Source organism: Cervus elaphus, chromosome 12, assembly GCF_910594005.1.
Source record: "Cervus elaphus chromosome 12, mCerEla1.1, whole genome shotgun sequence".
NCBI classification, from domain to species: domain Eukaryota; kingdom Metazoa; phylum Chordata; class Mammalia; order Artiodactyla; family Cervidae; genus Cervus; species Cervus elaphus.
In genome coordinates, this window is record NC_057826.1 from 91,429,842 (window position 1) to 91,457,785 (window position 27,944).

The 27,944-nt window shown below is 41.6% G+C and overlaps 1 protein-coding gene across 6 annotated transcripts in view; it reads right to left on the reverse strand.

Moving 5' to 3' along the window:
• Window positions 1-27,944, reverse strand: part of PDE8B (phosphodiesterase 8B) — a 330,100-nt gene that overhangs the window by 214,916 nt on the left and 87,240 nt on the right. For 2 of the 6 annotated variants that reach the window (XM_043919988.1, XM_043919987.1), the window contains exon 1: window positions 3,710-4,312. The exons of 3 other annotated variants lie outside the window; for them this stretch is intronic. In XM_043919988.1, coding sequence (XP_043775923.1) covers window positions 3,710-4,048 — 339 coding nt within the window. In that variant the 5' untranslated portion in view covers window positions 4,049-4,312. Of the gene's footprint in view, window positions 1-3,709; window positions 4,313-4,692; window positions 4,836-27,944 lie in introns of those variants that run through there. One more of the 6 variants, XM_043919993.1, reaches the window with a different exon arrangement.

Sequence of the window (27,944 nt, forward strand, 5' to 3'; positions counted from 1 at the left end):
CCCTAGATCAGCAAAACTAGCGTCTCCTAGAAGCTTGTTAGAAATCCAAACTCTTGGGCCCCATCCAGGAGCTCCTAAATCAGACACTCTGGGAGTAGAACCCAACAGTCAGTAGTTCAACAAGCCTTCCAGGTGATTCTGATGTATACTAAAACTTGAGACTACTGACTTAATAAAAATCTTTTTTTTTTTTTTCAAAATAGCTCTATCCCTCCATTTAAAGGAGGGGTAAATAAAATCTCACTCATTATTTACCACAAGGTCAGAAAATTATCTATTTTCCCTTTAGAGATAGTCAACTTGGGATTATCCTCACTGATTTGGAAAGCCATGGAACACAGATAATACAGAAGTAATGGATCACTGGCTTCGGCACATCCTTTTGCAATAGGCTGACCATCCTCATTAGGTTTTGCTTACCAGGCTTCATGTATATTCCCTGAATCCACAGAACAGCAGAACCTGGTACAAATACTGACTGAATGAATGACTGAGCACAATGAATGGTAGGCGACGCGGGAATTGGCAAGGCTGCCTACTAGAACAAAATCACTTGGAAACTAAGAACCTCCCGTGTCTGATCCACAAAATAGTTTACCTCACAAGAGATGACTGCAAGTTGACTGGATTGTCAATCAAGACTCTCTTCTACAACTGGCTGCCTAATCCTGGATCCTTCCCAGGCACAACAGCTGGGATGAGAAAAAGGAAACTTGTAAGAATCCCCAGCTCTTCCCAGGGAGAGGTTCCACCATCTCCTCTGAGGATTTCTGAACAAGAACTGCAAAACTGGCACAGTCTCAGCAGTGAGCATTCTGCAGGATTCTCCTGTTGGAGCACGATTTTTAAAAAGGCAAACAATAGGGAGACAAATTGCTAGGAAGCTGCATTTTTTACAGCAATTGGAAGACAAACCTAACTTCTTACCAGAATTGGAAACCCACATGATATCACTGTAGTGCACATGAATTATTAATGCTCATCATTTTTTGTAAATTAGGTATTCAGGAAGGTTCCTGTCGACATCATGTTTGACATCATAATGCTTCATCATTCTAAAAGCCTAATGAGATGAATTCTTGCTAGAAAAGAAAGAGATCAAGCATGCATTTCTGCACTCTGGGGAATACCAGAGACCAAGGAGATAGTGAAGATATGGTTTATAATTGATGTACAAAGAGCAAATTAAAAAAAAAACAACACAACTGTTACAACCCTACCACCACTGTAAATAAGACCAAAGGACACTTTACTTTTCCACCTGAGCATTTTGGAAAAGGGAGGAGTGAGTGTGGTGGTGGTGGGGGGGCATGACTAGCAATTGTCTCAAACTCCTAAGGTGGAAGAATTCTTCTAAAAAGAAATGAAAGTAATGTCTTTATAAAATTACCTCATCTATGAAAGAACATGGAACAGGTAAAAACTGAAAAAAGGACATGGAACAGGTAAAAATTGAAAAAGATACTATAACACCGAGTCACACATCCTAAAAGGATAGTGTTAAATATGTTAAACCAATTCTGTGACGGTAATTCTACGTGATTTGTATAAATAATCATTTTGGTCTCACATGTAATATCAAATCTGTAGTTTCTGAGTTCTACACACGCAAATTAGTGTTGAATAAACTGAACCAGCAGTTTTGTCCAACATCTGCAGCAATGGGTTGGAATGAAATAAGCTCTTGTTTGGAAATCTGGTTGACAAAGCAAAGTAAGTTAAATTCCTATCCAGGTCAAGCCTTTTAACACTTCAGCCAAGTAACAATGATATTTATACAAGTTCATACTAACTGCTAATAATTGGGACTTATTTCCCCTCCAGTTTTTATTTCATTTGGTCTCTAAGTAGCCTCTTAAGAGAAGTACTAAAACATAGAGAATGAGTTCATTCATTATTCTTTCTTTTACTGAACAAACAAGGAATGACTGAAGTTGCCAGGTACTAAATTGGGATTCTTGCTACTCTGAAAGGCAAGAAATTCTCTTAAGCAAACGAAAAAAGACTATCTAGAGTTCATAAGTTGTCATCATTCTGAACTACCACCTCATGTCATCAAATTTCCTTTTCAACAAGAAGGCAAAAGGACAGTCATTATTGGCAACATTCCAATTTAATTACTTCACCAAATAAAACATTTTCATCCCCTAAAATTACTTCTAATGATAACTTTATGTGAACCAGTGTAGGGGGAAAAAAAAACAAAGTTAGTGTTCAGCATGCTCCCTTATAACAAATGTTCAATTAGTAGCTAGAACTGTCATGCATCCGGGTCTTTAGTTCTTGGATATTCTATCAGTAAACAGTTAACATTCAAAAGCTAGAAAACTTCTACCTGGTACATAGTAGGTGCTCAATAAATAGTGTTTGTATTATAATGATGATTATATTATCATACTCTATCACACGATTATTACCAGAGAAACTCTCTAACTTATACATAAATATCAGGTAAGCTTCATGTTACAAAATCAGATGCTGTTAGAGCAAGCTCACGAAAAGAAGCATTTGCTCTTCCATGTCATGGAAGTCAGCACACGTCATCCTTGTCTTCATCCATCCACTGAGAGCTGACTTTATCCAATGAAGACTAGGACCCTCCTCACACTAGGCCAATCGTTGAATAACTTTTCAAGTAGTAAAGATATAATGGTGCCTTTGATCAGCGACACGATTCCTGGTAATCTACTGACCGTGTAAAAAGCTGTTGATTCTCTTACATTAACAGTCAGAGAGACACAGTTCCCTCCCTCTGTACTGTAGGATATGCCACCATCCTTCTGCTGTAAGAATAAAAGGCCCAGTGGCCAGATTTACACAAAGAAAAACCTCTTGGACTTAATAGTATTTTGAGAACACACAGGAGGGCACTGTTAAAAAAAATCATCATTTTTCTTCTGCCACTAAGAAATATGTAGTGACTGCTTTAATCACTTAATGTTTTCCAGTGGCTCAAAATTTCACTCTCCTGAAAGATAAGATGAATGTGCAGAATGAATCTTCACCCTCAGGCAGCGGCACTTGCATTGGAAATCAGTTCCCCTCACGGCAGCGCAGCCGACCCTCCAAACTCCCTGCCAGCTTCTTTCAATTATGTTCCAGACACGCAGCCAACCCAAAGAAGTCGTAAACAACAGGTTCCACTCAGGTCCTCCTCCTCCATTCCCTTCCTCCATCCCTCCAGAGAACGGAAACCCTCTCCTCCATTCACAGATCCCCACACTCGGCCCCTGTGGCTGAGACTGCATGCAACCCGGCCGGCGTCTCCAGGTGAAAATCTGAACACGGGGGCACTGTAGTACGGTGGCACCGAGTCTGCACCGTTCACCTCCCAGCCACGCACATCCAGCCCGGAGCTCGGATTTCATTCAGGGAACTCGTTTCCGAACGCTCCCAACGATGCCCACCCCTCCTCCAGAGCTGACCCAGTCCAGCCCTCTCCTTCTCAGTGAGAACCAGGCCAGCCCACCTGCTTCCCTTCTCCACCCGCTCCACCCCCCCGCAAAATCGGCTCTCAGGACCCCTCCAGGGGTCTTTAACGCGCCCATTTCCGGGGCCCTCATCACTCCCCTCCCAAATGAAAAGTAAACTCCTCCTTAGTGACCATCTCCCCAAACCAACCAGGTCACTAAACTCCGCCGGAGCCCCCTGCCCGCGGGACGCGGCGGGCGGCCCCCGCCCCCGGCAGCGCGCGGCGCCCGGCGTTTACCTTGACGCTGGTGTAGCTGGTCTGGGTCTCGGCCTCCGCGCTGCTGCAGCAGTGGCGCCTCCGGCCCCTGCAGGTGGTCGCCGCGGGGCCCGCGGAGCCCGCGCTGCTGCCGCTGCCCAGCTCCCCGCGGGCCCTGCGGGCGCGGGCGGCGCCTGGGGGCCCGGACGCGCGGCTCTGGGGGATGGCGTCGGCGGCGTCGGTCTGGACGAAGAGGCCGTGCAGGGGGGCCGCGGGGCCCTGCGACACGCCGGTGGTCTGGCGGGGCGAGTTGGACTCGTCCGAGTCCCGGCAGTAGATCACGCCGCTCTGCGAGACGTGGATGCTGGGGGCGCAGCCCATCCCTCGGCCGGGCTCCCCCGCGCGCCCGCCCGCGCCCCCGGCCGCCGGGCCCCGGCGCCGCGGCGGCCACCTGCAGTGAGGGGGCGGGCGCCGCGGCGGCGGCGGCGGCGGCGGCGCCCCGACCGTGCGCCCCCCGGCCGGTCTGGCCGCCGCTCCGTCGGGCTCACCGCGGGGCACCCCGCCGAGCCTGCCGGAGCTGCGCGCGTCACCCCAACTTTCCCTTCTGGGCCATCTTCCTCCTCGAGCGGGCGAGCGCGCACACACAGCGCCCCGCGCGCACCGGCGGCCGCCACCCTCTCCGCCGCGGCGCCCCAAACGCGCTCCCCACGCCTCCGCCCGCCCCTCCGCCCTCGGCTCCGCTCGACCCGCGCCGCCGCCCAGCTCGACCTCGCCGGGCTCCCGCGGCCCCGGGGCCCCAGCACCGCCCGCACCTCGTTCCCTACTTTCACTCCGCGTGTCTCCCTCCCTCCGTCCCTCCCTCCTTCCCTCCCGCCCGCCCGCCTTTCTCCGCGGCGCCCCCGCTTCGCAGTAGCTGCCGATGGGGCGCTGCTGCGCCCCTCGGCCCCGCCCGCCTCTCCCCGCACTCTCGCGGGCTGGACACAGCGCGCTCGCCGCCGGGCTCGGCACCCCCACGCCCCGCCTACCCCGGGCCCCAGGGAGCGGCGGTCACCACGCCCCGGCGCCCTCCACTCCCTCCGCTGTCCAGAGGCCTCGTTCCTCCTGAACCCGTCCCGGGGGCCACACCTCCAGCGCCCTAGCCTCTCTTCCCCTCGCGGCACAAACCCCGGGCCGGCCCCGAAGGGTAGTGTAGCCTGGGGAGCACCCCCAAGAAGCCTCTGGCCTTTCAGGAACACATTGCAACATCCCTGAGCCAAACATCATGACGCCCCGTAGGGACCCTCCAGCCCGCGCCCACCCATCTAACTTGCTCCTCCCAGTTGACTCAGATCATTGAGAGGCTTCCTACCTCTGTAGTGCCCCGCTTCCCCATGTACCCCGAAGGCTGAGTTGGATGGCGACCCAGTCTTCAAAAGGGTAGAGCAGACAGATGATGTCCACTCATCATCCGAGGTCACGCCAAGGGACCAGAGACCAGGTGGAGGACCAAGCCCTTGAATGCACAAATTCCTCTAAGACCCAAAGAAAGAACAGTAAAAGCTGTTCGCGTGGTTCTGGGCTTCCTCCTCCAAAGTTTTCACCTCTTCCTTGGGTGTCACTACATTTTCACAGTGGCTTCTCCTTCATCCAGTCCCCCACCCCCACCCCCCGATTGCCCACTGCTTTGCCTCACACCAGGCTGGGCAGTCCCCTCAGTGAGGCATGCACAACTTTCTTGGAGGGGAGCAAGAATACCTTCAGAAGAAGGCTGCTTATCCTCCCGGATGTGCAGTCTGGGTTGGAGCTGCCAAGCACCACTGCCCATTTATTCGGTTGTTCTTTGAGTAATTCCAGTCTGCTGCCACAGCATCACAGAGGAGAAATGGATGGTCCAAGAAAGGACTCAGTGTATAAGGTCAAATGCAAAAGCAAGAACATAGAGTCCTAATGCAAAGCACAAAGAAGAATCCAGCTTGAAATAATCTCTTTGGTCCTTCCCTCTCTTTCTCTCCCTATCACATCAAATTTGGGGATGACTGGGTCAAGACTTCAAATGACAGCTTCTAACCTTCACAGAGAAGCAAGGTGTCACCCCACATCTCAAATTCAGATATAGAGAGGAGAAAGAACTAACCTAACTTAGTTTAACTGACCTCATCTAAGTCTTTTGTTTCTCTTCTCAACTCTCGGTCTCTAAAAAAATTTTTTTGATTACATGAAAAAAAGTCTGTGCTACATCTTCTAATGGACAGGCAAATTGCTCATAAAACTCCTGTGCAGGTGGGGTTCCTCCCAAAGCAGATTCTGAATTGATATTCTGCAGGCCCCAAGGCTGATGAGCGCATACGCTTGGAATCAACATCTGGAAGGAAAGGAGGGAGAAAAGGAAGTAGGGAAGGGAGGTGGAGGTTGAGCAGAGGGAGAAACTGAGCTAGGATGCAGCCTCGCTGAAAGCCACAGGCACCCCTCAGGGAAGATTCTGAAGCTGGGTGATGCTTCAGTTGTCCTGAACTGGGCCGAGGAGGACACACCTTTATACCCTCACATAGGTGAGCCGTCACTTGTAGGCCACCTGGTGGCCCTGGGCCAGGGGACTCTTCCTCTGAGGCAATTCCCTGGTGAGACTGACAGCTGAGCAGAGGGCTGCCTGCTGCCCGCACTCCCCGGGCGGGAGGAATAAGTCCCCCTCTCCTGGCACACCGCTTCCACCACGGTGCCCTTCCAGGCTTCCTTGCCCCTGTCCATGACTATAAGAGAGTACCACATTAAACGGTCACCACTGAGATGCAGGGGCAGTCATTCATTGGAAATAGGTCTAAGCCTGATGGCTGCCAACTGTTCTACTTCCAAGGGACCATTCAGAATCTGGGAAAACATCATCAAAGTTCAGTTACACAAGCCCTAGTCTCCATAGCAGTCCCGGACGCAATGTTAAGTCAGGAGATAACCGCTCCTAAAGCTTCTTTTTGATTCTCTTACATACACCCATTTCAGTCATCATCCTTCATGGAGCTACCAATCAAGGTCAATCTTTTTGGACACTTTGAGTCATGCTAATTCTCATGCCCCGTGCCTCCGTTTTCAGTTTTCTCCAGGAATGCGGTTACTATGATGAAACCTCCCAGAGAAGAGAAATGGGCCAGCCACTCACTGAGGCTTTGAAAGGAAGAAGGCTATGATAAAACAGAAGTTACAACCAATCTTCTGGTGGAGAACATGAGGAGCTGAGTCATGAAGGGACAAGTCACCCAGAAGAAAATTTAGGGAAAAAAAAAGAAGAAGAAAAAATAGAAGGAAAAAGATTAAGTTTTGAGAGAGTAAATAACCTCAAGGTGGCTACTGAACAGGACTGAGCTGCTTCAATACCTTAACTGACCATTTCACATGAAGCCCCATGCCTTTCACTAACTGTGAATCTCCTGCAGGAACAGAAGAGGGAATGGGGAAATGCACTAGGTATAAATTCCTCCTTCCATTCCCAGAACAGCCAATAGTTTTAAACACAATCTCAGACCCAGCTTCCGCTGCCAATTCTGGCTTAGTGAAAGGAAAAAAATAAAGTATCCCGATAATCTCCATCAAGTGTTCTCAGTGGGAATGTGTAACCTCCCCCTATCGCTGGCACAAATCTGGTCACTGAAACATGCAGAAATGTGCGAGTGGAGGAGAAATGCTTTAGCTGAAATCGTTCCCCAGCTAAGCTCAGGCCCGAGTTCTTGCTCCTGTAAGTGATTTCTGGACCAATTCCCATGTCACAATTTCAACGCATTCCAGGATCACAGCAAAGTCTACAAGTTCAGACACTGCAGATAAAATTCAGGCTCAAGTTACAGAATAAGGCCAGAAAAGCCAACATTATTTAAAAAATTGAATTAAGTTTAAAAGTTTAGCTACAGCCAATGTCCAAGAAAGAAATCAAAAAGCAAACCAAGTCAGAAATTTCTTCAAAAACTCAGAAATGTCCAAGGTCAGCTGAACGTTACATACAAGGTCGGCTTTTATGTTTTATACTCGTACCAAATACAGCTGGTTTCAGAATTATGACCCAGAAGCACTGCAAGACTCTGAACAATTAAGGCCCCTTACCAGTCAAGATTGGTATAACTCTCCTAGAATTCCTCTAAAGGAGAAAAGAATGTGATTGATACATTTTGAGTGACTCTTCATAAAGGTTAAAACAATAGCAGTTTTGGATTAATCTTTAGATAATCAAACATTTAATCAACCAATCAACCTTATGGAGCTCTGAATTCAAACTATATTCTTAATGGCGGAGATTATTGGAAATCTAACCACCTGATAAGTGAAATGACACAGTTTATTAGGTAGCCGGGCACAGTGGAAGGTTCCTTGATCTCAGAGAGAGAAGGGCAGACCTGGAAGCAGAACTGCCTCTTGCAGCTGTGTAACCTCAGGCAAGTCACTTAACCTCGGGGCCTCCATTTCCTACATCATCTCCAGCATCTCTAAATCACCAACCTTTGGGAATGCAGTGAAATCTCTACTTTCTTTTATTAAATTGTTTTTAATTTAGAACAGTGGCATTTTTGAGCTGAAGGAGTGGTCTTCAACCTCCCTGCACATCAGAATCACCCTGAGGACTCTGTCAGAAACACAACAGCTTCCAGATCCCACCCCAGAGACCTGGAGTCAGGGGTCAAGGGCAAGTCCAGCATTTGCCCTTTCAAAGAAAGTGAGTCCAGTGTAGCCTTTCCACAGCCTTCTTTGGGGACTGGAGTAAGAACTGAAGTCCTGGGACTGCCCTGGTGGTCCACTGGTTAAGAATCCACCGCCAGTGCAAGGGATATGGGTTCAATGCCTGGTCCAGAAAGATCCCAGCCCATGCGCCACAAGTACTAAGCCCGTGCTCCAGAGCTGGTTCTCTGCACCAAGAGAAGCAGCTGCAATGAGCAGCCCATGTGTAACAACTAGAGCGTATCCCCCAGCTACCACAACTGGAGAGAGCAGCATGTGGCAGTGACGACTCAACGCAGCCAAATAATTAGAGAAAAACAACTGACATCCTTACAAGAGCCTGCAGTATCCCATCTGCTGTGGCCCCTGCCCTGCTTTCCTGTGCCTGCTCAGTCTCTCTGCCCCAGCCACAATGACCTCCCTGCTGTTTGCCCAAGAGAACTCACAGTATCAGCCAGGACCCCTTCCTATTATGCTCTTCATCCAAAAGAACAGGACTAACTTCCTCACTTTCCTTAAATCTCTGCTCAAATGCTGTCTTCTCAACAACTCATTTACAATCACCCCTCCATGTCCCCCCATCACTCCTGATTCCACTCCGCCTGGTCTATTTCTCCTCTTTTCATAGCAGTTATCACTTTTCAACTGATTCTGTAATTAGCGCCCTTATTATATTTATTGTCTCTCTTCTCCCACTAGACTGGAGCTCTACTAGAGCGAGCAGAGATTTTTTTGGTTTCTTATTCACTGATGGATGAACTACCTAGTGCCTGGTGCAGTGCCTGTTGAATTATTTGTTGAATGAATGAATGATTTTTTCTCATTTCTTCCTTCTCTGTTTTTCTCTTCTCTTAACTGATATACCTCAGAATGGAAGGGGGTTGGGTTTTTTCTTGAGTAGAGGGTTATGTTCTGTGTTTTTTATTTTTAAAGTCAGTAAATGGTTTGACCTCATAATCCTCCTTTTGGCATTATACATCAGAAAAGTTGAAAGAATAACATAGTTTATTCACAATCTTTGTAGCAACACTGTTTATGATAATAAAAATGGAGATAATCTAAATATCAAACACTTAAGGAATAGCTCAACAAACTATCCTAGCAGTCACAAAACCACTATTTATATGGGTATGGGCTAAATATTTATATATAGTATATGTAGATGGATCACAACTATGGAAAATGAATGTCTATTTGTTGAGGTTCATAAGTGAATGTAAAGTGATATAGATAAGAAGCTGGAACACAGAAGATTTCTTTTTTTGAAAAAACTATTTCACTGAATACAAAAATAATGTAAATGAATGAATGAAATGTTTGTCAAGTCTCTCCCCAAAAATATTTTAGCTAAGTATATTTTCCTTCACAGACTTCTAGTGATTTTTTTTTCTTTCAGACAGAAGGCAGAAGATGGAAAATATTAAAGAACGAAAAGAATCAGACATAGATGGAGACAAATTAATTTCTGTTTTTTTTTAAACAAATTTCTTTCTGATTTACAAAGGAACTACTTGCAAAGCAGAGGCACAGAGACGCAAAGGCACAGAGCCTACCAGAAAGTGAGAGTCAAAAAAGACATGAGCACGATTCTCATGGTGAAATATTCCTGCCAAGTGGCTTCACAGCTCTTTTAAGGGAGTAAAAATAAGTTTTAAGTTGTATGTTCAACTGTGAATATATCACTTCTTGGACCTCTCACCACAGACCAAATGAAATTTGGGAGACTTGGCCCACGGGATAGTTTTCCCAAGCCGGTTGTAGAATATATAAAAGGAAATGTGAGAAGGGATTCAGCCCTTTTGACTTTTTTAGGTTAACATCATCCAACATGGAATCCACTGAGCACTGGGCTCTGAATCCCTGTTATCGAAAGTGATCTGACGTTCCTATTAACAAGAACACCACAGGGAAGGGCTGGATCGGGCCTGGAAAGGGGCCTCCAGAATCTTCTTTCTACTCATTTTCAGAGTTCTCCTGCATTCAAATAGGTAGATTATGAAAGGTGAAACACTCATTTCCAAAAATCTGGTAAGTACATCTCACAGGAGTAAAATCAAGCATAAAAGGTACGGTCAAAGGAGCTTCTAGAACAATCAGGGAGATGGGACTTACACACAGGAACTGACAGAGCATAAAACATGAGTTGACATCAAAGCGGAAGAGCAAAAATGAGTGGTACTGGCGACTCTCCTCAGTGGTTATGACAGCCGGGGAAGGCTTGCTAGAGAAGGAGACGTGTCAGTTGGACCTCAACCAGAGGACTTTTCAAGCAAGGGGAATAGCGTGAGCAAAGACAGACACAGGGGCAGAATTCACCTTGGTGGATCTAGAAGACAGTGAGTAGATGAGACAATTTAGTGTCTTATAAGGTGGGGATGCTAAGATTGGAAGGGGAAGAAAGACAGAAAATGGAAAACCCTGAAACTTCTCCTATATGGAGTGGAAGTCAATGTGGGTCCTACCACCTTTAAGGAAACTCCCCATGTGAAAGTCCAGATTTAGAAAACAAATTCATTGTCATGCAAAATAAGTGTTTGCCAAATGATAAAACACTGGCTTTCTAAAAAAAAAATAGCAGACTGCATGGCTTCAAGAAAACTTTTCTATAGCACTTCGAGTTTTTTGGGTATTCTAAGTCAGGTTACAAATTATTAATTCACTCCTACTTGATTTAAGATATACAATATATAAAGCAAATTAGTTTGTTTCTAAGTTAGTGTGACATTTTCTCAAGGCTTCATGGGTTATTTTTAAAGGAAAGTTGGGGTCAGGTTTGTAAACAGGACCTCCTCTACTGGTACACACACTTTCCCACACTCCAAAAGATTCCATTACACCCTGTGACGCTAAAGTCACTCCTTCGTTCATTTACTGTGGGGCTACCATGTATCAGACACTGACTCGGCATGGCGGGACAGAAACAGTCTGTTCTATAGAGTTGGAGAGAGAAACAGACAGTACAGTTCTCTGGTCGTAGTGAAGCTGGCACAGGGATTCAGAATACACTGATGTCATAGAGATGGGGAGGTTATGGACGTTTGCTCAGAGGAGTCGACATTTACATATGATTCTCAAAAAACCTTACCAAAGGAATATTGTTCTTTTCATCTACCCATCCACTCACCCACATATTACAAACACCGAGGGACCTCCCTGGTGGTCCAGTGGTTAAGAACCCACCTCCCAATGCAGGGGACACATGGATCCCTGCTCTGGAAAGATTCCACATGTCTCCAGGCAATTCAGCCCGTGTGCCGCAACTACTGGGCACATGTGTGGCAACTATTTAAGCCTGCACGTCCTGGAGCCTGAGCTCGGCAACAAGAGAAGCCCCCGCAATGAGAAGCCCGTGCGCTGTAACCAGAGAGCAGCCCCTGCCCACTGCAACTAGAGAAAGGTCTGCATAGCAACAAAGACCCAGCACGACCAAAAATAAAATAAATAAATACTGTTTAAAAAAGAACATTGAGCACCCCCACACACACACTGTGCCAGCCCTGAGAGGGACACAAAGGAGGAGCACTCAGTACCCACTCTCAGTTCCATCAGAGATACAGACACGTACCCAGAGATGTGTGTTAACACTTGCTTTGGAAAAGTAATCCAAGCCCAGAGAGAAAGATCCCTGTGGGTGGAAGTGATGCAGAAGATGTCAGTGACGAGTGTGGCACTTGGAAGAAAGGGCAGTGTTTGAATAAGCTGAAATGTTCTAATTTCATTTACATGTAGCTGTCCAGTTTTCCCAGCACCACTTATTGAAGAGGCTATCTTTGTCCCATTGTATATTCTTGCCTCCTTTGTCAAAAATAAGGTACCCATAGGTGCATGGGTTTATTTCTGGGCTTTCTATTGATCCATTGGTCTATATTTCTGTTTCTGTGCCAGTACCATACTGTCGTGATGACTGTAGCTTTGTAGTATAGTCTGAAGTCAGGAAGGTTGATTCCTCCAGCTCCTTTCTTCTTTCTCAAGATTGCTTTGGCTATTTGGGGTCTTTTGTGTTTCCATATTAAATGTGAAATTTTTTGTTCTAGTTCTGTGAAAAATGCCATTGGTAATTTGATAGGGATCACATTGAATCTGTAGATTGTATTTGGTAGTATAGTCATTTTCACAATATTGATTCTTCCAATCTAGGAACATGTAATATCTCTCCATCTCCTTAGGTAGGTTTATTTCTAGACATTTTATTCTTTTTGTTGCAATGGTGAGTGAGATTGATTCCTTAATTTCTCTGATTTTTCATTGTTAGTATATAGGAATGGAAGTGATTTCTATGTATTGATTTTGTATCCTGTGACTTTGCTAAATTCACTGATTAGCTCTAGTAATTTTCTGATAGTATCGTTAGGGTTTTCTATGTATAGTATCAAGTCATCTGCAAACAGTGAGAGTTTTACTTCTTCTTTTCCAATCTGGATTCCTTTTATTTTTCTTTTCTGATTGCTGTAACTAGGACTTCCAAAACTATGTTGAATAAAAAGTGGAGAAGAGGCCATTCCAGAGGGAATAATGTGAGCAAAGGACCAGAGGTGGGCACACACACTGAGTGCATGAAGAACAATGAAGTAGGTTATTCAAAAGGGGTGCAATGTGGGGAAGAGTAGAGCTTTATTTCGGCTGTCAAGGTGGGCTTGGACTATCAGGGAACCAAATGCCAGACTGAGGAGTTTGACGAAATTCTAGTCATTGGGAATCACTGAGGTTTTTTTTCAGTAAGGGTACTAATTTACTGAGATGAATCTGGTTGCATATTCAAGAAGGACTGGTGAAGGGAATTGGGAATGAGGATGAGTAAGGAGTTATAGCAATCCAGGGATGAGAGGATAAGGACTGTTGTGGACTGAATTATGCCCCACGCACCCCGACCTCCCAAAAATCCATCTGTTGAAGCCATATCCCCAGTGTGACCATGTTTGGAGATAGAGCTGTTAGGGAGGTAATTAAGGTTAAATGAGGTCATAAGGGTGAGCCCTAATCCAATGGGACTGGTACCCTCATAAGGAGGGGCGAGACACCAGAGAGTTTGCTCTCTCTCTCTCTGCAGGCACGCACAGTGAGAAGGGACTGTATGTCAGCATCTAGGTCCTCGATGCTAACACAAGCATGACCTTCCTTTCCCAGTGCAGCTAAGGAAACAGTCTCTTTGCCAAGACTTCCTTGGGTTTCCCTACGGTCTGCTCTACACAGGGATATGAGTTTCTTGCTTCATGTCAGGACTGCTAAAGTCGATCTTCTGATAGTTCTGCTTCAAGAACAGATTTTGAGCCCTGGGATTTTCCCTCTTAACCAGTGAAAGGTGCCTCAAGGCTGCAGCTCAGCCCGAGGGCCCTGCATTAGCACCTTCTGTGGTTCTGATGTCTTAATCCTCTCCCTTGGGCTGCTGGGGCTGTGAAATGAAGTATTCTAGAAGGCTTTTGGCAGGAAGTCTCCTCCTTCTCAGAGTTTGACATTTGCTCAGCAGCATGGCACTTCCCGTGTTGCACCATTAAACATCTCCTAGGCAACAGTAGCTGGGGGCATGACTGATTACTTCTTCATACCTCATATGATATGGCTTATAATAAATTAAGTCAGATATAGGAGCCTTTCCAGGGTTCTCTGCCCCAGCAGCTGTCAGACATCAAAACTGCCTAAAACAGAGCACAGGGCCTGAGAATCTTTATTTGGAACTAGTTCCCAAACGATGTTGACGCTACTGATGCCAGGGCATACTTTGAAAACCACTGCTATACATAAGATAACAATATTACAAAACAATAGCAATGACCAAAAAGAAAAAAAAGAAACCCCTAAACCCTTAACCTGTGATGTTTCATTTTCTGAAGCATAATATTTTTGTGCATAAACCTGAATGCTTCATTATACAACACAATGTCACAAAGTGCTATCATCTGGCAATTTATAAGAATTGTGAGGTTATGAGTTTCACAATTCCCCTCCAAGCCAGGGACTTCTAAGAACAGATTCTCACCTGTGAAGAATCTTCACCCTGTCTGGAACATAGAATGTGGTGTGGCATGTGTGGCAGAGGGGAGACTACAGAAGTAAATGTTACATTTAAATGCACACCAGCAGAGCTATATAAATTTCCAGTAGAAAAAATAAATAAATAAATAAATTTCCAGTAGAATACTTGATTTTCCTTTTTCTTAATATATAGTGTTCAAGCCTAGGAAGACAAACATTCACTAACTTTTGGAACAATAAATAAAATTCTGGAAAGCAGTGTCCTAAGGAATAGGAGAGGAAGATTGTATGAAGTCAATCCAATGTAAGTACATAAAGCAAAATTTCTTTCAGAAACACTGGCTGAAAAGCAATAATAGCAATGGCCACTATTTAGGAGGTAGTTTACTATGTAAGTGTCATACTTTACATGTTTTGTCTCTGTACACAATTTCTCTATGTATGATGTATCTATGCTTCTCTTCTCCTTTCAGATATAAAAGCTTTCAACATCTTCTGTCCACCACTAATCTGAACTCCCACTAGTATGGCTAAGTTTTCTTGTTTTCTCTTGAGTATGGAGTCATCAAACTTTTATAGATTACTGGGACTTCCCTGGCAGTCCAGTGGTTAAGACTCCACATTTCCAATGCAGGGCACATGGACTTGATCCGTGATTGGGGAACTAGGATCCCACATGCTGTGTGGCACAGCCAAAAAAAAAAACAGGAACACAAGCTTTTAAAGGCTATGAAAATCCACAGAGCATTTAAATATATGTGTATGTGTGTGTTAGTCATTCAGTCATGTTCAAGTCTGCGACCGCATGGACTATAGCCCACCAGGTTCCTCTGTCCATGGAATTCTCCAGGCAAGAATACTGGAGTGAGTTGCTATTCCCTTCTTCAGTGGATCTTCCTAACTCAGGGATCGAATCTGGGTTTCATCCACTGCAGGCAGATTCTTACCGATTAAGCTACCAAAGAAGTCACATATACATACGTATATTATATATATATATCTAACCAAATACATATATGTGTGTACATATGTTTAGCCAATACATATGGCTTAGACTATATGTACTGAATTTCTGAGATCTAAAAGATAAGATTCAGATCCTTCCTGGTGGAGGATTGTTTGGAATCACCAACATAAACAACAACTTTAAAAGAAAAAAAAACAACAACCCTAGATTGTAGAAATGGAAATGACATATTAAGAGAAACATAGTTGCTAAATTAAGGATTCAAGCCAGGATTTAAGATTTTCCTTCTCTTAACACTTTTCTCAGAGATAGAGCCTAGCCACAAAATCTATACATTTATGACACTTAAAGCACAAAAGTGCAGAAAGTTTTGTGAGAAATTTATCAGTTCAGTTCAGTTCAGTTGCTCAGTCATGTCCGATTCTTTGCGACCCCATGGTCTGCAGCATTCCAGGCTTCCGTGTCCATCACCAACTCCTAGAATTTATTCAAATTCATGTCCATCGCATCGGTGATGCCATCCAACCATCTCATCCTCTGTCGTCCCCTTCTCCTCCTGCCTTCAATCTTTCCCAGCGTCAGGGTCTTTTCCAATGAATCGGTTCTTTCCATCAGGTGGCCAAAGTACTACAGTTAAGCTTCAGCATCAGTCCTTCCAATGAATATTCAGGACTGATTTCCTTTAGGATTGACTGACTTGATCTCCTTGAGGTCCAAGGGACTCTCAAGAGTCTTCTCCAACACTACAGTTCAAAAGCATCAATTCTATCACACTCAGCTTTCTTTATAGTCCAACACTCACATCCATACATGATTACTGGAAAAACCATAGCTTTGATTAGGCGGACCTTTGTTGGTAATGCCTCTGCTTTTTAATATGCCATCTAAGTTGATCATAGCTTTTCTTCCAAGGAGAAAGTGTCTTTTAATTTCATGGCAAAGTCACCATCTGCACTGACTTTGCAGCCCCCCAAAATGAAGTCTCTCACTGTTTCCATTGTTTCCCCATATATTTGCCAGGAAGTGATGGGACCGGATGCCATGATCTGAAGTTTTCTGAATGTTGAGTTTTAAGCCAACTTTTTCACTTTCCTCTTTCACTTTCATCAGGAGGCTCTTTAGTTCTTCTTCACTTTCTGCCAGAAGGGTGGTGTCATCTGTATATCTGAGGTTATTGATATTTCTTCCAGCAATCTTGATTCCAGCTTGTGCTTCATTCAGCCTGGCATTTCTCATGATGTACTCTGCATATAAGTTAAATAAGCAGGATGACAGCCTTGATATACTCCTTTCCCGATTTGGAACCAGTCTGTTGTTCCATGTCTAGTTCTAACTGTTGCTTCTTGACCTGCATACAGATTTCTCAGGAGGCAGGTCAGGTGGTCTGGTATTCTATTCTCTTTAAGAATTTTCCAGTTTGTTGTGATCTACACAGTCAAAGGCTTTGGCATAGTCAATAAAGCAAAAGTAGATGTTTTTCTGGAACTTTCTTGCTTTTTCAATGATCCAACAGAGGTTGGCAATTTGATCTCTGGTTTTTCTGCCTTTTCTAAAACCAGCTTGAACATCTGGAATTTCACGGCTCACGTACTGTTGAAGCCTGGCTTAGAGAACTTTGAGTATTACTTTGCTAGCGTGTGAGATGAGTGCAATTGTGCAGTAGTTTGAGCATTCTTTGGCATTGCCTTTCTTTGAGATTGGAATGAAAACTGACCTTTTCCAGTCCTGTGGCCACTGCCGAGTTTTCCAAATTTGCTGGCATATTGAGTGCAGCACTTTTACAGCATCATCTTTTAGGATTTGAAAAAGCGCAACTGGAATTCCATCACCTCCACGAACTTTGTTCATATGATACTTCCTAAGGCCCACTGGACTTTGCATTCCAGGATGTCTGAATTTAGGTGAGTGATCACACCATTGTGATTAGCTGGGTCATAAAGATCTTTTTTGTATAGTTCTTCTGTGTATTCTTGCCACCACTTCTTGGTATCTTCTGCTTCTGTTAGGTCCATAACATTTCTGTCTTTTATTGCACTCATCTTTGCATGAAATATTCCTTGGTATCTCTAATTTTCTTGAAGAGATCTCTAGTCGTTCCCATTCTATTGTTTTCCTCTATTTGTTTGTACCGATCGCTGAAAAAGGGTTTCTTATCTCTCCTTGCTATTCTTTGGAACTTTGCATTCAAATGGGTATATCTTTCGTTTTCTCCTATGCCTTTAGCTTCTCTTCTCTTCTCAGCTATTTGTAAGGCCTCCTCAGACAACCATTTTGCCTTTTTGCATTTCTTTTTCTTGGGGATGGTCTTGATCACTGCCTCCTATACAATGTCATGAACCTCTATCCATAGTTCTTCAGGTACTCTATCAGATCTAAACCCTTTAATCTATTTGTCACTTCCACTGTATAATCATAAGGGGTTTGATTTAGGTCATACCTGAACAGTCTCGTGGTTTTCTCTACTTTCTTCAATTTAAGTCTGAAATTGGCAATAAGGAGTTCATGATCTGAGCCACAGTCAGCTCTCGGTCTTGTTTTTGCTGACTGTATAGAGCTTCTCCACCTTTGGCTGCAAAGAATATAATCAATCTGATTTCGGTGTTGACCATCTGGTGATGTCGATGTGTAGTCTTCTCTTGTGTTGTTGGAAGAGGGTGTTTGCTATGACCAGTGCGTTCTCTTGGCAAAACTCTGTTAGCCTTTTTCCTGCTTCATTCTGTACTCTAAGGCCAAATTTGCTTGTTACTCCAGTATCTCCTGACTTCCTACTTTTGCATTCCAGTCCCCTATAATGAAGAGGACATCTTTTTTGGATGTTAGTTCTAGAAGGCCTTGTAGGTCTTCATAGAACCATTCAACTTCAGCTTCTTCAGCATGCTGGTCATGGCATAGACTTGGATTACTGTGATATTGAATGGTTTGCCTTGGAAACGAACAGAGATCATTCTGTCGTTTTTGAGATTGCACACAAGTGTTGCATTTTGGACTCTTTCGTTGACTGAGATGGCTACTCCATTTCTTCTAAGGGATTCTTGCCCACAGTAGTAGATATAATGGTCATCTGAGTTAAATTACTACAATTCAGATGGCATAAATTTCCACATTAATTGTACTTTTCATATATTCTCCTGTATGATATGAACAAGTATAAAACATATATAATAATTAGTTAGAGATGCCACATCTTCAAGTAATTTCTCTTCTCAGGAAATGTAGGGAGCAAGCCATGAATGGCCATTAGTAGAAATCTAGCAATCAGGGGCTTAAAAGTATCCCCTGGGAAAGGTCTGAGAGTCGTTTCAGAGCCTGAGTACTGTACCGATAAGTAGTATGAGCTCTATTTGGAGAATAGGCATAGAAGCCATTGTGGGACAGACAATGTCATAATAAAAAAATAATGCAATGCATTCTTCCAAATTTCTTTGCAATGTCCATTATTTTAAATTATGGAAGAATGAAGAAAAAAGAACACAAAACATCTCAGAGTACATCTTCAAACAGAATCACATTCAAGATGGTGACATTTTGTGTAGGATCATGAATAAATATTTGAAGCATGGACTTATTAATGGCTCTGATGAAGAAACAGAAACCAAAGTTATCCTCATTCCATTAACAAATAAAAAAAACAGATAAAATATACAAAACAATATTTTTTTTTTTTTTACAAAACAATATTTTAAGATATTGGACAATAGGTAGCCCAGGACTGTCACTCCTGAGAGAAAGGAAACAGATGAGGTATGTAATATAACCTTAGCTTTTACCCTGGAGACATTCCATACCTTGGAGCAGAGAAGGAGTCCTGTGGTGTCACTGACTTGAGGTAACAGAAATCAGAGTCTGGAGAGGTTTTTGTGGCTGGAACTTATGAGACAGGGTTTCAGAAAGAGGAAACTATATACACAAAGAGCACTGAGGGATACTTGAAAGTTTACTGAATACTAAGACATGCATGAGTAGGGTGAGATTCTACAGACCCGGAAGAGAGTGACTGGAAAGCTGTAAGCTGTCAATCAGAACTCCCAAAGAACTGGGAGCCATCCAAGTTCTCACAAGCCAGAGTAGAAAGTTCTTGTTGATCCTCAAAAATTTAGTAGAAAACCCAGTGGGTCGTGCTTTAATTAGGTTAAAGAATGGTTAGAAAATACTACACCAGACCTACATTTAAAAGCTTAAGAGCCATCCTTTAAAGGGTCAAATTGAACCAAAATTAACTTGTCTGCCAAAACAAAATCCAACATTCTTTAAAGAAAACAAAAATCTAAACACTCAACAATGCAATATTCAAAAAGCCTAACACAAAATTGCAAAGACTAGGTAGGATAAGTAGGAAATATGGCCAGTAATCACAAGAAAGATCAGCAAATGGAAACAGAAATAAGATAAATATTATAATTAGCATTAAAAGAGCCACTATAACTATTGTCCAAGTATCTAAAGGAAAACATAATGAGATTTCTTTTTTTTTTAAAGAAGAGATTTTAAAAAGGAATCAAATGCTAAAAATGAAAAATATAAGTTCTGAAATGAAACAGTCATTGGATAGGACAAAGAGCATATCAGACACTGAAGAAGAAAAGATCAGTGAAGTAGAAGACATGTTAATTAAAGTTTTTCAAAGTAAAGCAAAGAAACAGAAAGCTAAAAGAAAACTAACAGAGCCTCAGTGACTCAACAAATCTAAGAAATTCAACAAACTTCAAGCAGGACAAACCAAAAGAAAACCATACCAAGATACAATATAATTTCTGGAAATATTGAAAATCTTTTAAAAAGCCAGAGGAAAGGGCATAGTAAATACAGAGAAAAAAAAATAAGAATGATGGACTTCTCATTAGAAACTAAAAATATCCAGCAGAAAACAGAGGAATATTTTAAAGTGCTGAAAGCAGAAACTGTCAACCTATAGGTAGGAAAAATTTCATTCAAAAAATGAAAGTAAATAAAGACTTTTTCAGACAAACAAAAATTGACAGAATTCATTACCAGCAGTTATGCATTACAAGAAAATTGTTAAAAGTTCTTTAAGTAGAGGAAATGAAACCAGTTAGGAATGAGAATATACACAAATAAATGAAAAGCATTAAAATACAGACAGCCCCTGTTCTATTGTACTTTGCAGAGAGGGCAGTTTTCACAAGTTGAAGCTATGTGGCTACCCCGTAAGAAGCAAGTCTATCAGCGCCAGCTTTCCAACAGCATTTGCTCATTTTTGTGTTTCAGTGTCACATTTTAATAACTTTTTCAATATTTCAAATGTTTTCATTATCATTGTATTTGTCATGCTGATCTGTGATCAGTGATCTTTGATGTTACTATTGCCCCTCACTGAAGGCTATCTGACGGTTAGCCTTTTTTAGTAACAAAATACTTTTGATTTAAAGTATGTATGTTACTTGTAGATGTAGTGCTACTGCACACTCACTAGACAATAGTGTAGTGCAAAAGCAACTTTTATAGGCACTGGGAAACAAAAATATTCATGTCACACGGTGCTGCAATATCCACTTTATTGGAATGATGGAACCAAAACTGCACTATCTCTGAGGAATGTCTGTAAACATGAGGGTAAACATAAAATACCTTTTTCTTATTTTTATTGCTTTTAAAAGATAATTAACTTTATAGCAAAAATAACAGCAATGTATTGTGTCTGTAAAACATATAGAAGGAAAATGACAAAAATAGCACAAAGGATGTGTGTGTGTTAGTCACTCAGTCGTGCCCGACTCTTTGCGACCCCATGGACTGCAGCCCACCAGGCTCCTCTGTCCATGAGATTTTCCAGGCAAGGATACCGGAGTGGGTTGCCATTTCCTTCTCCAGGGGATGGGAGGGAGTAAATGGAAGCATATTGTAGGATTCTTACTCTAAACACTAAAGAGTGTAATAATATTTAAAAGTACATTATGACAACTTAAAAAATATACACTGTAAATCTAAGAACAATCACTAAGAAAAGAAACAAAGAAGTAACTAATATGAAATAAAATCATTAAAATTACTCAGTTAACATGAAAGAATGCAAAGAGGGTAAAAACAAATAAAAAACAGATGAAAAAAGAGAAAACAAATACTAACATGAGTGCTTTATATTCTACCATATAAATGTTTTAATTAAATTACTGTGATTACTAATTACTTTAAATGTAAATTATCCAAGCACAATAATTAAGCCAATTATATCTTACTTTAAAAAATCTACTTTAAATATAAAGATGGATTAGTTAAAAGTAATAGGATAGAATAAGATAGGATAAGGATAGAATAAGATATACCATGCAAAGACTAAAAACAAAGCTGGCTATAATGATTATCAGATAAAGTAGATTTCAGAACAAGATATACTTAGGCATGATAAAGGGCATTTCATAGATAGAGAGGTCAATTCATCCAGAAAACACAACAATCCTGAATATGGAAGCACTCAATTAGAGAACTTCAGTATACATTAAACAAAAACTGATAAAGCTGAAAAGAGGAGTAGACAAGTCCACAATTGTACTTGGAAATTTCCTCTCGAAGCAATTGATACAACAAATTGAAAAACAATCACTAAGTATATAAAACACTTGAAAAATACCATTTATCAACTTGGCATAATTTATACTGATCCCACTACCCAATAAGAGCAGAATAAACATTTTTTTCAGGTACACATGTAACACTCACTAAGATATACTACAGGTTAATCCATAAACAAGTCTCAATATATTTAAAAGATTGAACTGATACACAGAATATTCTCTGGTCACAGTGGATTTAAAGTAGAACTCAATAAGAAAATTATCTGAAAAATCCAGATATATTTGGAAATTAAACAACATACTAAGTAACCCATAAGTCAAATAAGAACTAGGGAAATTAGAAAATATTTCAACTGGATAAAAATGAAAAGAAATAGAACCTTGTATATACAGCTAAAGTGGTACTTAAGGGAAATTTATGGCTTTAAAAGCTTTTATTAGAAGGTTCAAATCTAGGGAGCTAAGATTCCACTTAAAAGCCTAGGGAAAATAAAAATGAGAAAATTAGATCTAAACTAAGAAGAAAGGAGGACACAAAAGCATAAATTAATAAATTATAAAAGCAGAAATTAATATATAGGAGACAAGTAAGCAATAGACGAACTCAGTGTATACAAAAGCTGGTTTTTTGAAAGATCAATAAAATTAATAAACCTCTAGCATGACTGGCCAATAAAAAAGAAGACACCAGCTATTGACATCAGTCACCCTACAGGCATTAAAAGGTTAAGAAGAAATAATGCAAACAAGTTTATTTGAATAAATTAATAATTTAGATAATTACTCAAAGTACCAAAACTCACTCAAGAAAATGTATTTTTAAATGTAAATTTCCCTAAAGAAACTGAATTTGTGTTTAAAATTTGCTTACAAAGAAAACTCTAGTCTCAGAAATACTCTGGTGAAGTCAATGAAACTCACCCAGAAGAAATAATACCAACACTACTCAAACATTTTCATAAAACTGAACAATAAGAAATGCTTCACAATTCATATCATAAGGCCAAAATTATCCAGATAACAAAGCAAACAACCACAAAAGAATAGACATTGTAAGAAAAGAAAGTTTCAGATAACATCTCCCGGAACATAAATGCAAAAATCCTGACAAAATTTATCAAATCAAGTCCAGTAATATATTTTAAAAAATAGTACACCATGATCAAGTTGTGTTTATCCTAGGAATGCAAGGTTAATTTCACATTCAAAAGTCAATCAGTGTGCGAAAGAATGAAGCTTGACTCTTTCCTCACATCATATATAAAAACTAAAAATGCGTCATAGACAAATTTAAAAGTTAAAATTATAAGACTCTGAGAAGAAAACACAGGGGCAAATTTTCATGATCTTGAATTTAGCAAAGGTTTTTTTAAACATGACACCAAAAAGTATAAGCAACAAAAGAAAAATCCATAAATTGGACTTCATTAAAGTTAAAAACTTGTACACCAAAGGACACTATCAAGGAAGTGAAAAGACACTTCACAGAATGGGAGAAAATATTTGAGACTCAAATACCTAATCCAGAAGATATATATATATTAAAAAAAAAAAAAAAACTTCTACAAGTCAACTATAAAAAGACAAAAAAACCTAATGGAAAAAGGGGCAAAGAACCTGAATAAAAATTTCTCCAAAGAAGACATACAAGTGGCCAACAAGGATAATAGGGAAATGCAATTCACAACCACAATGAGATGTTACATCATACCCACTAAGATACCTAAAATTTTTTTAAAAAGAAAATACCAAGTTTATTAAAGATATGCAAAACCTGAAACCCTTATATCCAAAGAATTGACAACAGATGTTCGAAAACGTATATGAATGTTGACAGCAGCACCATTCACAAGAGCCAAAAGGTGGAAGCAGCCCAAATATCCATCAATAGCTGAAACGATAAACAAAATGTGGTCTATCTATACTATACAACAGTATTAGTGAGTGCGTGCTCAGTCATGTCTGACTCTTTGTGACCCCCCAGACTGTAGCCCACCAGGCTCCTCTGTCCATGGGATTTCCCAAGCAGGAAAAACTGGAGTGGGTTGCCATTTCCTTCTCCAATGCATGAAAGTGAAAAGTGAAAGTGAAGTCACTCAGTCGTGTCTGACTCTTCATGACTCCATGGACTGCAGCCTACCAGGCTCCTCCGTCCATGGGATTTTCCAGGCAAGAGTACTGGAGTGGGGTGCCATTGCCTTCTCCGCCAGGGACCCTAGCCAGTATAATAAAGAAAAAGAGCTACTCAGATTGGAAAGCAACAAGTAGAACTTTATTCACAGACAACATAATTGCACAGATAAAGTCCTAAACACTCTACAGAAAAAGCTACTAGAACAAGTGAATTTAGCAAACTCACAGGATACAGGTCAACAAGCAAAAATCAATCATATTCTATACACTAAAAATGAACAACTGGAAATTGAAATTTAAAACACTATTTACGATGATATTAAAAGCATAAAAGTCTCTCTCCAGATGCCTGGATTGAAAGTTATAAGACTCAGCTGAGAGAGATTAAGAAGTCCTTAATAAATAGCTAATATAATATTCTTGGATCAGAAGACTATTCTGCTGAGATGTCGATTCTCCCTCAACTGATCAATAGATTCAACACAGTTTCAGTCAAAACCCCAGCAGGTTTTTTTGCTAGAAACTGGAAAAGTGACTGGCAAAATTTGTGTAGAAATGCAAAAGGCTTAGAATAGCCAAATGTATTTTTAAAAAGAAAAAACAAAGTTGGAAGATAAACAATATTTTATTTTGAAATTTAATATAAAGCTATAGTAATCAAGACAGAGTGGTACTGGTATAAGGATAGTGTCCACATACAGACTCAGTTAAGAGAGTCAATTAATTTGCAATGAAAGAGCCAAGAAAATTCAATGGAGCAAATATAACCTTTTCAACAAATGGTGGTAGAATGACTGGATCAGTTCAGTTCAGTTCAGTCGCTCAGTCGTGTCCGACTCTTTGCAACCCCATGAATCACAGCACACCAGGCCTCCCTGTCCATCACCAACTCCCAGAGTTCACCCAAACCCATGTCCATCGAGTCGGTAATGCCATCCAGCCATCTCATCCTCTGTCGTCCCCTTCTCGTCCTGCCCTCAATCTTTCCCAGCATCAGGGTCTTTTCCAATGAGTCAGCTCTTCACATGAGGTAGCCAAAGTATTGGAGTTTCAGTTTCAGCATCAGTCCTTCCAATGAACACCCATGACTGATCTCCTTTAAGATGGACTGGTTGGATCTCCTTGCAGTCCAAGGGACTCTCAAGAGTCTTCTCCAACACTACAGTTCAAAAGCATCAATTTTTCGGCGCTCAGCTTTCTTCACAGTCCAACTCTCACATCCACACATGACCACTGGAAAAACCATAGCCCTGAATAGACGGACCTTTGTTGGCAAAGTAATGTCTCTGCTTTTAAATATGCTGTCTAGGTTGGTCACAACTTTCCTTCCAAGGAGTACGCATCTTTTAATTTCATGGCTACAATCACCATCTGCAGTGATTTTGTAGCCCAAGAAAATAAAGTCTGTCACTGTTTCCACTGTTTCCCCATCTATTTCCCATGAAGTGATGGGACCAGATGCCATGATTTTAGTTTTCTGAATGTTGAGCTTTAACCCAACTTTTTCACTCTCCTCCTTCACTTTCATCAAGAGGCTTTTTAGTTCCTCTTCACTTTCTGCCATAAGGGTGGTGTCATTTGCATATCTGAGGTTATTGATATTTCTCCCGGCAATCTTGATTCCAGCTTGTGCTTCCTCCAGCCCAGCGTTTCTCATGATGTACTCTGCATTTAAGTTAAATAAGCAGGATGACAATATACAGCCTTGACGTACTCCTTTTCCTATTTGGAACCAGTCTGTTGTTCCATGTCCAGTTCTAACTGTTGCTTCCTGACCTGCATACAGGTTTCTCAAGAGGCAGGTCAGGTGGTCTGGTATTCCCATCTCTTTCAGATTTTTCAGAATTTTCCACAGTTTATTGTGATCCACACAGTCGAAGGCTTTCACATAGTCAATAAAGCAGAAATAGGTGTTTTTCTGGAACTGTCTTGCTTTTTTGATGATCCAGCAGATGTTGGCAATTTGATCTCTGGTTCCTCTGCCTTTTCTAAAACCAGCTTGAACATCTGAAGTTCACGGTTCATATATTGCTGAAGCCTGGCTTGGAGAATTTTAAGCATTACTTTATTAGTGTGTGAGATGCGTGCAATTGTGCAGTAGTTTGAGCATTCTTTGGCATTGCCTTTCTTTGGGACTGGAATGAAAACTGACCTTTCCCAGTCCTGTGGCCACTGCTGAGTTTTCCAAATTTGCTGACATATTGAATGCAGCACTTTCACAGCATCATCTTTCAGGATTTGAAATAGCTCAACTGGAATTCCATCACCTCCACTAGCTTTGTTCGTAGTGATGCTTTCTAAGGCCCACTTGACTTCACATTCCAGGATGTCTGACTCTAGGTGAGTGATCAAACCATCGTGATTATCTGGATCATGAAGATCTTTTTTGTACAGTTCTTCTGTGTATTCTTGCCACCTCTTCTTAGTATCTTCTGCTTCTGTTAGGTCCCTACCATATGACTGGACAGCCATATGCAAAAGCAAAGTACAAACTAGCAACCCTCATCCCTTACCTTACACTATACACAAACATTGACTAGAAATAGACCATGGAACTAAAGAAGCTAGAACTAGACATAGGAGAAGATCTTTACAAACTAGAGTCGAGCAAACATTACTTAGAAAAAATGTAAAATGCACAAACCATGAAAGATAAAACACTTGATAAACTGGAATTCAACAAAAGTGTAAAAGTGTGCTCTTTTAGAGATAATCCTAAGAAAATAAAAAGGCAAGCCACAGACTGGAAGAAATACATATTCAAAGACATGCATGCAGAATATATAAAGAATTCTTATAATCAATAATCAAGACAAATAAAAATTGGGTAAAAACTTTGAACAGACACTTCACAATACAAGACATTAAAATAGCCAGTAGGCACGTGAAAAACAAAAGATGCTCAGCATATTACTAGTCATTAGCAAGGTGCAAATAAAGTCACAATGAGATCTCACTATACATTTGCTAAAATGGCTATAATTGCAAGAGGCTGACAATACCAAGTGACAACCAGGATGTGGAATAGCTGGCACTCTCACACGCTGCTGATGGGAATGTAAACAGTCCGACAGCTTTATATTAAACATATACTTACCTTACAGCCATGAGATTTCCCTTCTCGGCACTCACCCAACAGCTATGAAAATATATGCCCAAAGGCTGGTCTAGAGCAGAGTTTAAAATAATAGCTCCAAACTGGAAATAACCCAAGTGGTTATTACCAGGTGAGTAAGTCAACTGCAGTACATCCATAAAACACAAAACGACTCGATGATAAAACGTGACAAATGACTGATACACACAGCAATATGAATGAATCTCAAAATCATTACACTGGGTGAAACACACAGACAGGAGAGGCTGCATGTATGATTTGACTGATATGAAATTCTAGAAAAGGTAAGTCTAGTCTACTGGAATGAGACGATGACTACTGGCTACTTGAGGCCTATGGTGGGGTTGCCTAGGCAAAGGCACAAGGAGGAGACGACAGAGCAGTCCTCTCTCCAGATTGCAGTAGTGTTCCATGGGCATATTCTGTGACTGCATTTTTGTCCAAACCAGCATCCTGTACACTTTAAAGGTACATTAAAAACAAGAAAAAAACTTGCAACATTTGCCTGATGTTACAGACTGAAGTGCCCCCCCCTCCCCGCAAGATTCAAAGGGTGAAGTCTTAATGCTTGATATGACTATATTTGCAAATAGGGCCTTTAGGGAAATAATGGATGGGGCCCTAATCCGATAGGACTGGTGACCTTAAGGAAAGATGAGACACTATAGTGCTCTCCATGAGTGCCAGGAAAAAGGCCCTGTGAGGACAGAGCGAGAAGACAGCCATCTACAAGCCACGGAGAGAAGCCTCCTGGACACTAACCCTGATGGCATCTTGGTCTTGGGCTTCTAGCTTTGAATCATGAGAAACTAATTATCTGCTGTTTTAGCCACTCAACCTATGGTATGACTAAAAAATAAGCACACCATTCCTTACTAATGATGT